Source organism: Equus quagga, chromosome 4 (genome assembly GCF_021613505.1).
Source record: "Equus quagga isolate Etosha38 chromosome 4, UCLA_HA_Equagga_1.0, whole genome shotgun sequence".
Taxonomy (NCBI): domain Eukaryota; kingdom Metazoa; phylum Chordata; class Mammalia; order Perissodactyla; family Equidae; genus Equus; species Equus quagga.
The window spans coordinates 62,226,540-62,242,023 of record NC_060270.1 but is presented as its reverse complement, the minus strand read 5'-3'; the positions used below and the strand labels follow the sequence as shown (position 1 = coordinate 62,242,023).

At 40.9% G+C, this 15,484-nt stretch overlaps 1 protein-coding gene across 4 annotated transcripts in view; it reads right to left on the bottom strand.

The window, feature by feature from the left end:
• Positions 1-2,691: 2,691 nt before the first annotated feature.
• Positions 2,692-15,484, bottom strand: part of PLEKHB2 (pleckstrin homology domain containing B2) — a 35,496-nt gene continuing 22,703 nt past the window's right edge. For 3 of the 4 annotated variants that reach the window (XM_046658624.1, XM_046658625.1, XM_046658626.1), the window contains exons 5-8: positions 11,260-11,299; positions 9,920-10,009; positions 7,295-7,403; positions 2,692-5,518 (exon numbers count right to left, since the gene is read on the bottom strand). In XM_046658624.1, coding sequence (XP_046514580.1) covers positions 5,382-5,518; positions 7,295-7,403; positions 9,920-10,009; positions 11,260-11,299 — 376 coding nt within the window. In that variant the 3' untranslated portion in view covers positions 2,692-5,381. The remainder of the gene's footprint in view (positions 5,519-7,294; positions 7,404-9,919; positions 10,010-11,259; positions 11,300-15,484) is intronic. The other variant, XM_046658629.1, reaches the window with a different exon arrangement.

Genomic DNA, 15,484 nt, shown 5'->3' with positions numbered 1-15,484 from the left:
CGAATGCACGTGGCATAGGAAAAAGAACATGTTTTAATATCAGATATAAACCCATTTCACTCACACCTGTGTGCTGCTGAGAAAAGTATTGAGCTTGTGAGACTGCTTCATCCAGTGCAGCTTGGATAACAACTGCTTTACAGTTACTGTCAGCGCTTAATGAGTCCTTGCTTCCTGATGTGAGTCCATGCCCTAGCACTTAGGGAATGCTCAGTAAATGCCATTCTCACTGCCCATGATGCAGCAGAAAAAGCTGACAAGTGTCACTACAAAGTAATTTTTAAAAAGCAGACTGACGGTTGCCAGAGGTGGGGGTGTGGAGGGTGGGAGAAATGGGTGAACTATTTTGGGGGGTTTTTCTATTGTGGTCATAATAGCTTATAATGTAGTGAAATTTCAGTTGTACATTATTATTTGCCATACTCCACACAAGTATGCCCCTTCACCCCTTGTGCTCACCCTCCACCCCTCTTTCCCCAGTAACCACTAATTTGTTCTGTCTGTAAGTTTGTTTATATTCTATGAGTGAAATCAACCATGTTTGTGTTTCTCTGTCTGGCTCATTTCACTTAACGTGATGCCCTCAAGGTCCATCCATGTGGTTGTGAATTGGACAATCTTGTCTTTTTTTCTGGCTGAGCAGTATTCCATTGTATATATATACCACATCTTCTTTATCCAATCATCAGTAAATGGGCACTCAGGTTGCTTCCACATCTTGGCTATTGTGAATAATGCTGCAATGAACATAGGAGTGCATAAGTCTCTGAATTGTTGATTTCAAGTTCTTTGGGTAAATATCAGTAGTGAGATAGCTGGGTCATATGGTATTTCGATTTTTAATTTTTTGAGAAATCTCATACTGTTTTCCACAGTGGCTGCACTAGTTTGCATTCCCAACAGCAGTGGATGAGAGTTACCTTTTCTCCACACCCTCTCTAACATTTGTTGTTTTTTGTCTTGGTGATTACAGCCATTCTAACAGGAATAAGATGATATCTAAGTGTGGTTTTGATTTGCTTTTCCCTGATGATTAGTGATGATGAGCATCAATTCATGCGTCTATTGACCATCTGTTTATCTTCTTTGGAAAAATGTGTGTTCATATCCTCTGCCCACTTTTTGATTGGACTTTTTTGTAGTTCGTTTGTGAGTTCTTTATATATTACAGAGATTAACCCCTTATCAGATACGTGATTTGCAAATATTTACTCCCAGTTGGTGGGTTGTTTTTAATTTTGATCTTGGTTTCCTTTGCCTTCCAGAAGCTCATCAGTCTGATTAAGTCCCGTTTTATATTTTCTTTTGTTTCCCTTATCTGAGTAGACATGTATTTAAAAAGATCCTTTTAAGTCTGATGTCAGAGACGGTACTGTCTATATTCTCTTCCAGAAGTTTTATGGTTTCAGGTCTTACCTTCAAGTCTTTGGAGTCTATTTTTGTGCATGGGGAAAGAATGGTCTACTTTCATTCTTTCACATGTGGCTGTCCAGTTTTCCCAGCACCATTTATTGAAGAGACTTTCCTTTCCCCGTTGTATGCTCTTGGCTCCTTTGTCGAAGATTAGCTGTCCATAGACGTGTGGTTTTATTTCTGTGCTTTCAATTCTGTTCCATTGATCTGTGTGCCTGTTCTTGTACCAGTATCATGCTGTTTTGATTACTATAGCTTTGTAACATGAAGTCATGGATTGCGATGCCACCAGCTTTATTCTTGTTTCTGAGGATTGCTTTGGCTATTCAGGGTCTTTTGTTGCCCCATGTGAATTTTAAGATTCTTTGTTCTGTTTCTTCGAAGAATGCCATTGGGATTCTGATTAGGATTGAGATGAATCTGTAGATTGCTTTGGGTAGTATGGACATTTTAACTATATTTATTCTTCCAATCCATGTGCTTGGAATATCTTTCCATTTCTTTATGTCATCATCAATTTCTTTCACTCTTGTCTTATAGTTTTCTTTGTATAGGTCTTTCACCTCCCTGGTTAAATTTACTCCCAGATATTTTATTCTCTTTGTTTCAATTGTAAATGGGTTTGGATTCTTGGGTTCTTGTTCTGTTACTTCGTTACTGGAGTATAGAAATGCTACTGATTTTTCTAAGTTGACTTTTACCCTGCAACTTTGCTGTAGTTATTATTTCTAATAGTTTTCCAACGGATTCTTTAGGGTTTTCTATATATAAAATCATGTCATCTGCAAACAGTCAGAGTTTCACTTCTTTAGTGCCTATTTGTATTCCTTTTCTTTTTCTTGCCTAATTGTTCTGGCCAAAACCTGTAGTACTATGTTGAATAAGACTGGTGAGAGTGGACACCTGTGTGTTGTTCTTGTTCTCAGAGGGATGGCTTTCAGTTTTTCCCCATTGAGTATGATGTTGGCTGTGGGCGAACTGGTTTTTTTTTAGTTTAAATAAACAGAGCTTTTTTTTTTTTTTAAAGATTTTATTTTTCCTTTTTCTCCCAAAGCCCCCCAGTACACAGTTGTGTATTTTTAGTTGTGGGTCCTTCTAGTTGTGGCATGTGGGATGCTACCTCAGCATGGCTTGACGAGCGGTGCCATGTTCACATCCAGGATATGAACTAGCGAAACCCTGGGCTGCTGAAGCAGAGCACGCAAACTTAACCACTCAGTCACAGGGCTGGCCCCCTAAAGAAACAGAGTTTTTTAAAAAGCAGACATCACAATGAAACACGCTTTAAGGTTAACAATCATTTACTGAATTAACATTTCCACTTATAAACATACAATTTGCATATACAGGGAAAAATAGGTTCTGTGGACACACGGAATACAAGAGACAGGGAAGCAATCAGAAGAAAGATCAACTCTAGTGGGAAAAAAATGGAAGTGCATTCCATGCCTCTGTCTACACAAACTTGAGAAGGAGAAAGAAAGATTACACAGGATCACAACTGAAGTAGAAAATAAACTTGGGTCATTCTGTCTCAACTGCAGGAACTTGCCCTTATGATCAGATCTTGGGTCCTGGTCTGGCCTGTTTCATGGATGGTGATCTGAAATCAGCCTCTGGTCTCTCCCTTCTGTTTACTAGCTAAGACCCTAAAGTTAACTGCAGGAATTACAAGAAGAGAGCTAAAAAACAACCCGGTCAGCAGGTATACAATGTCAACGGCCAACTTCTTCCAGGTACATTACTTAAAAGTGCACATGGAAGTAAAATGCTTACTCAAATCTGAACGAGCTCCTTCCAGCTCACTGGACTTCTTGATGTAGAACTACCTAAGTGAGGCAAATCAAATGGTTGGCACCCATGGGAGGTGGGCCAGGGAAATGAAATCTCAGCCCATCTTTACAACTGGTATGCATTTCACATCAGCATCTAGTCACTAGCAACAGGGAACTTCCAGTCTCAACTACAGCTGCTCAACGGGGCTGGCCCTAGTGGGGACAGGGACTGAGGATGGGGCACACATGTATGCCAAACTTCAGTCCACAGCTCTCCCCCTTCAGTCTGAGGGCAGCTGGGGGAAAACCAGAAGAATGTTTGCTTCAAGGGCATTTCAGTGATGTGACTCAATACTCTGTGGTTCCAGTAACCTCAAGCTCAAAATTAATACCCCAAAATACAACATTAACAACTGAGTTTAATATTCTGTAAGTAAAGCATACAGTCTTAATAATGATTACCATTTGAACAAAGCCATTCTTACTACATAGGATGTAAAATCATAAAAGTAACATTTTTACCAATCCAAACGACAGTGTTATCATACATCACATCTGGTAATTTTCCACCAGGTCAAACATCCAAAGAGATGACAATTACACTTCCTTTTTGCTGGAAACAGACTCTCCAGTGTCAACAAGTCCATTAGAATTGACTAGGAAAACAGACCTGCAGTCACCACAAAGTTCATTTGGCATCTGGCTTCACAGGGAGATCTATTTAAGCCTCAGAGATGGAGTCAGTTGACCAGTAAAACAAAAGAGTATGTATGTATGTATCTGGCCAAACAGCATAAAAAATAGAATTTGTGCTACTAGGAGTGTACTTTATGGAAAATAGGGCCACATGGAGTGTAGGGGCAGGGACTTTCACTGTGCGAATCTGCCTTCATAAAAGTACATTTTTTAAAGCATGGAGGACAGAAAACTGGAATAATTAGGAGCTTTAAAAATTCACAGAGATAAAGAATAATAGAAATGCAGGACTGTGGGTTTTCCCAAGCTTCACACATAGTTGGGGCTGAAAATTGCAAGGTTTAAGCTTCTCTATGATATTTGAGTCAGAAATAAAAACAAGGCTGGTGCCTTGGTCTGGTGAGTGATATCTCGAGGTCATCCATGTCCTTAGGCCTTATTTCCCATCTCTAACCTGAGTCTCCCCTACAGCCCGGCACTGTGCCACCAGCAGGGCTCCACACACACCCAAGTGCTTGGGGACACCCACAGTGCCCCACTCCCACACAGGACAGGAAAGCTGCCCTTCAACAGCCTTCAGAAGGATGGAAAAGAGCATTCTCTCTGCAGCGCACTCCCTGGCAGGCCTGAACCAGTAGCACTGTAACCATGGCTCTCACTCCATTTTCCCCACCATTCTTTTAATATTACCTTCTGAACAAGTAGAAAAATAGGCTCTAAGTGGGCTGGAGTGGCAATAAAAATACTCAAGGCAGACACTAAAAACAATGCCTCTGAATAAAGCAAATCCACTCTACATACTTGTCATTGTTTTGTCTTCTTCAAGTTTTAAGGGATAAAGCCCTTTGAGGCTCAAGTCAATTCCTAATTTGGAGCGTTTTCCAAAGACCACTACCAAAAACAAACCAGCATCACTGTTAAACACAGAACTGCCCCCTCACCCCGAGCAGCCAGCCTGGCTGGAGGCCTGCAGAGCCCCACAGGCCGCGGGGACATCACACCACTGCCTCAGGGAAGCTCCCAGGCAGCTCACCAGCCCAAACTCCTGAAGTAACAGACAGCCAGTGCTGTCTGAGGTTTCCGCGTCTGATGTTAAACCGAAAGAAGCTGCAGTTTCTCTTGCCACACTAACTCACTCACTCACAGATCACCGTATTACCAACTAGCGTAACACTAAAATAAATTATCCCTTAAGCACTATGCCCATCCCTAAAAAGAAAATGTATTTCCTAACAGGTATGTTCAAAAAGGGATTCCAAGGGTTCCATAAGGAAACTTGAAACGAGCCAGTGTCCCCAAGAGTCCATGTTTTAGCTAAAGAGCAGTCCAGTGCCTTCTCTGTGGTACTAAGGTGGATCAGTTATAACTATAATGTCACTACTTTGAAAAGAACTATTAAAACTATTATTAAAAACATTTATCAAACAGAAATGCCCTGCAAATTATATTATTGCACATAGGGTATCAGAAGCTATGCATATCCAGATTTCAAGGACTCTAGAAGACCCAGAACAGAGACCCTAAGGCCATGCCCGTGGCTGCTCCAGCCAGCATGCCCAGCGCCAGATCAGTGTCATTGTCTCGATACCGCTCACGAATGATGACTTGGTTGGCAGGCTGTTGTCCATAAAGTCCTATAAAAGAAGGAAAAAAACAGACCTCTGAGAAGCAGTTTGTGAATCCAACAGTCACTCAAAAAGGGCCCACTGGACTGAGAACCTTTCTGCAAGTAGCTGAGGTCATTCTCTGTGCATTTGTGGCCCTCCTGCTATGGCTGAGTGTGCCTCTAGAGAGGTGGTAGGGTGGCTGCAGCTAGTGCTCCCCAGTGCTCCTCCACCTCAGGCTAACGTGACCAGACTTGGCTCAGTGAGAACACCTCCATTTCTAAAATCGCACTAAGAGAAAATCAAGATGCACAGCTTTCCAAGGTCCAAAGTCTCAAATACTGCAAAGAGCAGAATTCAAATGAAGCTGCAAACTCCAGCCTCCAATTTCCACTTCAGCTCTCCACATCACACTTAGGATGACAGGCAGATGGCGGAGAGCATGGGAGATACACAGAGACTGCAGACAATGGGAGAGTCAAGAATCGCCATTGAAAGCTAAAAATGAAAAACTCATTGAAAAGCTAATTAGCTTCTAAGTATTGATGTAAACTTTTTTTTTTTGCTTGAGGAAGATTGCTGCTGAGCTAGCATCTGTGACAATCTTCCTCTATTTTACGTGGGATGCCACCACAGTGTGGCTTTATGAGCAGTACTAGGTCCGTGCCCAGGAACCGAACCTGCGAACCCAGGCCGCTGAAGCGGAGCACAAGAACTTTACTACTATGCCAACAGGCCGGCCCTCATGTAAACTACTTTTGAATTAAACCTTAAATCTGGTAATATAACTTGCTCTTCATTTTTAATCATGTGAACTTATGGGGAACAATATTTATGTTAGAGAAAAATTTCTAAAAAGCACACTTTAAACAAATTTAATATTTAATTTTGGATGATTAAAGTTTACAACTGGAAACACATTATTTGTTCTCTTCTATACTTCACAGCTATATAGTCTAATAGGTAATTAGCTTCAAAATTGCTCACATATAAATAGCGTTAACTTTCCTCCTTGACCCACTATTCCTTCAACAGCTCAACCCCAGGAGAGCCAGAAACTAATCCAATAGCAGTGTGTCCCTGTGGACGAAGAATGGAAGTGAAACCATCCCAGTCTAAGCACTCACACTGTTACAAGTGCTTACATGGAGTGAATCCTCACAACAACCCTAGGAGGGTCTACTATTATCCCCATTTTACAGACAGGCAAAAAGTGAGGCACAAAGGGATTAAGAGCAGTAAGGGCTTACAAGGCCAGGCACTGGGGCTACAGTGTGTGCTCCTGACGACTCTCGCTTCAGATACAAAGGCCAGTCACTCACACTTATAATTTGTTTCAGGTGAGGTGAAAAATGGGCAGAAACACATCAAAAGCCCAGAACAAAGATAAGCCCTTCCAGGACTCTACTGCACTTGCAAAATGAAACATCACCTCGGTAGTGATAATTGTTGAAGGATGTTACCAGAAGGAAAAAACAGGAGAAAGATTACCTCTTACCCCTTAAAATGAGCCTCTTACTTTGGCTGCTTCTCAATATATGTGAAACATGTTTAAGTATACTAATTCTCTTCTTGGAAACAAATGTGGATACAACGGTAAAGTTTTAAAAATCAAGCCTACTCTAGCTTTGTAAAACAGTGAAAATACATACCGCATATTTTTTTTAAAAAGCACAGTAGCAGAGAGATGTGTGGTCTATAACCAAAAACATAGCTCTCTTATCCTTAAACTCAGAAATAAAAACTCTTCACTGATCTACCCACTAAATGAAGAGAAACAAGGAATGGAAGCCTGGCATGAGTTACCTGCACATGGGTACTGGTAGGGTACAGCATAAGCCTGCCCATTCGCAGTATAGACCACCTGAGTTCCTGGTGGGTACGCACCGCTGTATGGACCATAGCCATATGCCTGCTGAAAAGAAACAGGCCCATTAGAGATATACTTTTGAAATTCAACGTCTGTTTACAACAACAACTCTCAACAAAGGGGGCATAGAGGGAATGTACCTCAACATAATAAAGGCCATATATGACAAACCCACAGCTAAGATCATACTCAATGGGAAAAGGCCATGCCTCTAAGAACAGGAAAAAGACAAGGATGCCACTCTAGCCACTTTCACTCAACACAGTATTAAGTCCTAGCCAGAGGAATCAGGCAAGAAAAAGAAATAAAAGGCAACCAAACTGGAAAGACAGAAGTAAAACTGTCAGTATTTGCAGACGCCATGATATTATTTATGGAAAACCCTAAAAACTCCACCAAAAAACTATGAGAATAAATGGATTCAGTAAAGCTGCAGGATACAAAATCAACATACAGAAATCCGTTGTGTTTCTATACACTAAAACCAAATTATTAGAACAAAAAATTAAGAAAGCAATCCCAGGGGCCGGTCCTGTGGCTGAGTGGTTAAGTTCATGCGTTCTGCTTCGCGGCCCAGGGTTTCACCAGTTCTGATCCTGGGCACGGACATGGCACCACTCATCAGGCCATGCTAAAGTGGCATCCCACATAGCAGAGCCAGAAGGATGTACAACTAGAATATACAACTATGTACTGAGGGGCACTTTGGGGAGGAGAAGAAGAAGAAGGGGAAAAAAAAAAAAGAAGACCGGCAACAGATGTTAGCTCAGATGTCAATCTTTAAAAAAACAAAAAGATAAAGAAAGCAATCCCATTTATAACTGCATCAAAAAGAATAAAATACCTATAAAGAAATTTAACCAAAGAGGTGAAAGACCTGTACACTGAAAACTATGACACTGAAGAAGACACAAATAAATGGAAAGATATTCTATGCTCATGGATTTGAAGAATTAACACTGTCAAAATGTCCCCATTACCCAAAGCAACCCACAGATTCAACGGACTCCCAAAGACATTCTTCACAGAAATAGAACAGAGAATTCTAAACTTCATAGGTGCCCCAAGAGACCCCAAATAGCTAAATCAATCCTGAGAAAAAAGAACAAAGCTGGAGGCATCACAATCCTTGACTTCAAAATATACTACAAAGCTACAGTAATCAAAACAGGATGGGACTGGTACAAGAACAGACACACAGATCAATGGGACAGAATTGAAAGCCCAGAAATAAAACCACACATCTATGGACAGGTAATCTTCGACAAAGGAGCTAAGAACATACAATGGAGAAAGGAAAGTCTCTTCAATAAATGGTATTGGGAAAACTGGACAGCCACATGCAAAAGAATGAAAGTAGACCATTATTTGTCGCCATACAGAAAAATTAACTCACAATGGATCAAAGACTTGAAGGTAACCTGAAACCATAGAACTCCTAGGAGAAAATATAGGCACTACACTCTTTGACAATGGTCTTAGCGGCATCTTTTCAAATAACATGTCTACTCGGGTAAGGGAAACAAAAGAAAGAATTAACAAGTGGGACTTCGTCACACTAAACAGCTTCTGCAAGGCAAAGGAAACTAGGAACAAAAGGAAAAGAAAACCCACCAAATGGGAGAAAACATTTGCACATCATGTATCTGACAAGGGGTTACTCTACAAAATATATAAAGAACTCGCACAACTCAACAACAAAAAAAAGAAACAATCCAGTCAAAAAATGGGCAGAGGATATGAAAGACATTTTTCCGAAGAAGATACACAGATGACCAATAGGCACATGAAAAGATGCTCAACATCACTAATCACCAGGGAAACGGAAATCAAAACTGCACGAAGATATCATCTTACAACCGTTAAAATGGCTATGATCACCAAGACTAAAAATAATGAATGGTGGAGAGGGTGGGGAGAGAAGGGAATCCTCATCCACTGCTGATGGGAATGCAAATGGGTGCAGCCACTATGGAAAACAGTATGGAGATTTCTCAAATAGTTAAAAATGGAAATACCATATGACCCAGCTATCTCAACACTAGGTATTTATCCAAAGAACTTGAAATCAGCAATTCAAAGAGACTTTGCACCCCTATGTTCACTGCAGCACTACTCACAACAGCCAAGAAGTAGAAGCAACACAAGTGCCCATCGACCAATGACTGGATGTAGAAGATGTGGTATATAGATATACAATGGAATATTACTCAGGCACAAAAAAGACAAAATCGTCCCATTTACAACATGGATGGACCTTGAGGGCATCATGTTAAGCAAAATAAGCCAGACAGAGAAAGACAAACACCATATGATTTCACTCCTATGTGGAAAATAAACCAACACACAGAGAAAAGTTTACGGGTTACCAGAGGGCAGGGGGTTCAGGGTTCGGCATAACGGGTGAAGGGGCATACTTATATGGTGAGTGACAAATTTCACAATGCTATAAACTATTATGACCTCAATAAAATAAAATTAAATTTAAAAGAAAAGGACAGTGGCACAGAGACCCCAACGTCCCTCCCTTGGATCGTATAAGGCAAAGATTTGCTCCCTACCTCAGGGGTTGGTGCGGCATAGGCTGTGTAGGGAGGTGGAGAAGCAGCCACAGCAGTCTCATCATACATGACTTCTGAGCCCACATAAGCCTAAAAGAGGAGAGAAAATATGAAAGACAGTGAGTTGCCACAAAGCACCTGCAGGTTCTTCCTATACATATATCCACTTTATTTAGCAGATAAAAAAAAATTAAAAGCCAAAATGTTAATCTTTGACCAGCAAATGCTTTCGGAGAAGCAGTAAACCGCAGGAAGACTATCTCCCACACCTCCCCTCAGCTCCACACTCTGGGGTCCTCTGAATTCAGGAGGCGGAGGAGAGCTCTCACTGCCCAAGAGGGCCACAGCGCCTCCACTGCTCCTGAGGCCTTTGAAAGATGTTACACCACTCTCAACAACTCTTCTGTTCACAAATAAAAATCCTACAATCTGAAGTGTAGCAGCCAGAGATATGTTCTACGCACAGAGTCTGTTTTTTGCATTTAAAAAAATCCTTCATTGAATTACTTTCCAGCGGAAAAGAAAAATACATGCACTCTCTAAAAAAATATCCATATAAAGAATCATCTTGACATCTTGCTCCTAACTATACGGATCATTAATACTAATTTCACCCAAGAAGAGAATTTTCATGAGAGAAAGGGTAACTGGAGCTCTACAGTAAGCTCTGGGGGAAGAAGTGTCTTGGGCTAACAAGAGTAGGAAACAATGACCTTTGGATAGTAAGTCTTTTTTCGTTCTTTTCCCACCCGTACAAATGCTTTTATAAGCGCCATCTACCTTTTTCTTTTCTTCCTGGAGAGAGAAAGGAAAAAATAAAATCCTACCTGAAGAATGAAAATGCTAACCACAGAGGAAGTCACTCTGACTCCCTGACAGACACAAAGATGGCATCACGAGCCTCTGCAAATGGGGTTGGCTGTCTCAATGACCTCATATTGTTACAGTCAGAACTAGAGCCAAGTACAAGCCCCAGAAGTGTCTGTTCCATGAGGCTGAGATGCTGTGCATAAAAAGCAACCTGTGGTCCTTTCTGAGCCTTCGGAACTGTAAACCACAGTGGGGTTCACAGTGCTACCAATCTTTGCGAGACACAAACATTTCTAGAAGACAACACTGGAACCAGTATGGCTGTGTGAGGAGGGCTCCTCCTGCCAAAAAGCTGGGCAAACTCCAACTTGCTCAGTCAGCAAAAGCCGCCCTGCCCAGCTCTGCTTGCTCATCCATGGCTGGATGGCCCAGAAACCCATCTTCCCCATCTCCCTTTCTTCATCTCCTGTTCTCCTGTTTCTTACAGTAAGACGATGTGAAAACATTACTGGTGTCCATTAGCAACTTACTGTATTTGTCCTGGAATCCTGAAGTGTAAATTTCCAGGCCCTGGGGAATAGAAAAAGAAAGGGGTACTTCATCTGAGGCAATCCAACATCTCTCTCTCTGATTCGCAAACCTGCATTGGCAGCACAGTTTCTGAAAAAGCTTGTTTTAACAGGTCTTCAGCCCTTGCCCCAACACCCACTGGGTCAACTAATTTGAGACATAAAAAACTGTATCTATTGTACCTACAACATATAACATTTAAAACACAGGGTTTTGCTTTACTTTTCATGAATGTAAAATGTACCGTGCTTAACTATACCACAACTTCATCACTTCATGTCATACACACAGATCTACTTGATTTTGTAAAGGCTACATAATGTTCCATGATATGAGATTTAGATTATCAGCAATTTTTTGTGATTAAAAATAACGCTGGTAATTTTGCCAGCTTGAGAAATTGACATATAACATACCTAGGTTTAAGGTGTAGTGATGAGCTGATACACATATATTGCAAAATGATGAGCACAATATGTTTAACACCTCCATCACTTCCCATAATTACATTTTTTCTGGTGATAACATTTAAGATCTATTCTCTTAATTTTTAAGTATATAATACAGTATTATTCACACAGTCACCATACTGTACATTAGATGTGCAGAATTTATTCATCTTATAGCTGGAAGTTTGTACCCTATAACCAACATCCCCCCCATTTCCCCCAACCTCCAGCCCCTGGCAACCACCATTCTACTCTCTATTTCTGAGTTTGACTTTTTTTTTTTTTTTCTTCCTTTTTCTCCCCAAAGCCCCCCAGTACATAGTTGTATATTCTTCATTGTGGGTCCTTCTAGTCGTGGCACGTGGGACACCGCCCCAGCATGGCCCGATGAGTAGTGCCACGTCCGCGCCCAGGACCCAAACCAACGAAACACTGGGCTGCCTGCAGCGGAGCGCGCGAACCTAACCACTCGGCCACGGGGCCAGCCCCCCTGAGTTTGACTTTTTTAGATTCTACACATAAATTAGAACACACGGTGTCTTTCTCTGTCTGACTTATTTCATTTAGCATAACAGCCTCAAGGTCCATCCATGCTGTTGCAAAACACAGGATTTCTTCTTTTTTTTTTTAAGGTTGAATAATATTCCATTGCGTGTGTACACACATGTACATATATATCACATGTTCTTCATTCATTCATCCATTGACAGACACTTAGGCTGTTTCCATGTCTTGGCTACTATCTAATGCTGCAATGAACACGGGGGTGCAGATATCTCTTCGAGATGATTTCCTTCGGACGTATACCCAGAAGTGGGATTGTTGGGTCATAGGGTAGTTCTCCTCTTAGTTTTCCGAGGAACCTCCATAACATATCCACAGTGGTTGTACCTATTTATATTTCCACCAACAATGTAGAGGGTTCCCTTTTCTCCACGTCCTTGCCAACACTTCTCTTTCATCTTTTTGACAACAGCCATCCTAAGATGTGAAGTGATTTCACTGTGGTTTTGATTTGCATTTCCCAGATGACTGGTGATGCTGACCATCTTTTCATGTACCTGTTGGCCATCGGTATGTCTTCTTTAGAAAAGTGTCTGTTCAAGTCCACTGTGCATTTTTTAATCAGATTGCTGTTCTGCTATGGAGTTGTACAACTTCCTTATATATTCCAGATACTAATGTCTTATCACATAGATAGTTTGCAAATATTTTCTCCTATTCTGTAGGATGCCTTTTAATTTTTTGGAATGTTCCTTTGGCTGTGCAGAAGCTTTTTAGTTCCATGTAGTCCCATTTGTTAACTTGTTTGCTTCTGACGCTTGCATTTTGGTGTCATATCCAAAAAACTGTTGCCAAGACCAATGCCAAAGATCATCTTCCCTATGTTGTCTTCTGGCAGTTTTACAGTCTAGGGTCTTACATTTAAGTCCTTATCCACTCAACTTAAATTCTGTGAGTGGCGTAAGACAGGGGTCCAATTTTATCCTTCTGCATGTGATTATCCATTTTTCCCAACACCACTTATTGAAGAGACTATCTTTTCCTGACAGTATTCTTGGTTTCCTTGTCAAGTGTTAGTTGATCATATATGCGTGTATTTACTTCTGAGATCTAGATTCTGTCCCATTGGTCTACATGTCTATTTTTATGCCAATACCATTCTGTTTTGATTACTACAGATTTGTACTAAAGTTTGAAATCAGGAATTGTGATGCCTCCAAATTTGTTGTTCTCTCTTGGGATTGCTTTGGCTATCCAGGGTCCTTTTGCAGTTCCACATAAATTTTAGGACTTTTTGTTATTTTTGTAAAAAATGCCATTGAAATTTTGATAAGAACTGTATTGCATCTATACATGGATTTGGGTGGTATGGACACTAACGATATTAAATCTTCCAATCCATGAGCATGGAATATCTTTCCATTTTATTTGTGTCTTCAATTTCTTTCATCAACGTCTTATAATTTTCAGTGTACAGATCTTTCACCTCCTTGGATAAATTTATTCCTAAGTATTTTATTATTTTTGATGCTGTTGTGAATGGAATTGTTTTCTTTTTCAGATAGGTCATCATTACTGTAAAGAAACACAACTGATTTTTGTATGTTGATTTTGTATCCCGCAATTTTACTGAACTCGTTTATTAGGCCTAACAGTTTTTTGCTGGAATCTTTAGGGCTGTCTGTACGTAAGTTTGTAAACAGAGAAAATTTTATTCTTCCTATTTGGGTGCTTTTTATTTCTTTTTCTTGCTTAACTGCTTTGACTAAGACCTCCAGTGCTATGTTGAACAGAAGTAAGAGTGGGCACCCTTGCCTTGCTCCTGATCGTAGTGGGAAAGCCTTCAACCCTTCACTGTTGAATGTATTAGCTATGGGTTTGTCATACATTAAAATAACGCTGCTATTAAAATCCTCACTACCTCTCTACCCTTATGTAAATATTTCTATAGGACAATTCCAAAGAGTGAAACTACTGGGCCAAAAGACAAAATCTACTTCAGTGGGTACTGCCAAATGGCCCTGGAAAAAGACTGTAACAAATTCTATCACCAACTTTTGCCTATGTGATCATAAAAATTAGATACCTAAATCCTAACTATCACAACTTTTCTGCTCTCCCTCCCTCATCCCCCTCACCTTTCTGACTCTCCATCCTTCTCCTATCTTTTTTAATTTAGGTTCTATACTCTTCTGAACATATTTCATTGAATCTCTCATGCTAGGACTCACTTCATCAGCCAGAGAGTGTTCCTACTCCTGTGAGCTTCAATGCCTTCCAGTGCTCTGAAATGACAAGCCCTGGGGGAATCTTCTAGTCTCTGCTGAGGTCCCAAGGACATCATATTCTCAAGGGTTTTTCCTTAGCTTTCCCAAAAACGATCTTACTCCTTTAATCAGCATCCCTCCAGACCACAGATGATTACTAAAAATTTGCAAGACTTAATTAACTCATCTTGTTACTGCTTCTGGGAGTTCGGGTGGGGTTAAAAACGGTGATACACCTCAACAGAACCTTCTATCTCTTTCTTTGGCTGTCACTCTCTGTAGTCTGTGCTTGCAGGTGAACTTCTTTATTTGGCTGTTGCTGCTGAAATGTTTTCCCCTTCATTTCACTAGGTAGTTGGGGAAGATGATCCAGATTTACTTCACACTTTTACTCAGAGGTCTCTGTTATGGGTTGAACTGTGTCCCCTAACAAAAGATAAGGTGAAGTTCCCATCCCTAGTCCCTGTGAATTATTCATAAATAGGGTCATTGCAGATGGAATCAAGATAAGGTCATACTGAATTAAGCGGGTCCTTAATCTAATTGGTGTCCTTATAAGAAGAGAAATTTGGACCCAGATACACAGGGAGAATGCTGTGGTACAACAAGGGCAGAGATGGAGGGATGCAGGGGCAAGCCAAGAACGCCAAGGCTCACCGCCACAACCAAACCAGGAGGCGGCAAGGGAGGAGTCTGCCCAGAGTCTGGAGGAAGCTTGCCTCTGCCGACACACCCATGTCAGACCTCCAGCTTCCAGAACATGAGCGAATAAATGTCCGTTGTTTTAAGTCACCCAGTTTGCAGCACTCTGTTACAGCAGCCATAGGTAACTAATAGTCTTTTATCCCTTACTTTTTTATCTGTGACATTTTACGCCAAGTGGGTTTCTTGTGAACAGAATATATAGCTAGACTTTGTATTTTTTTGCCCAATCTCAGATCTTATTCTTTTTAAGGGGAATGTAA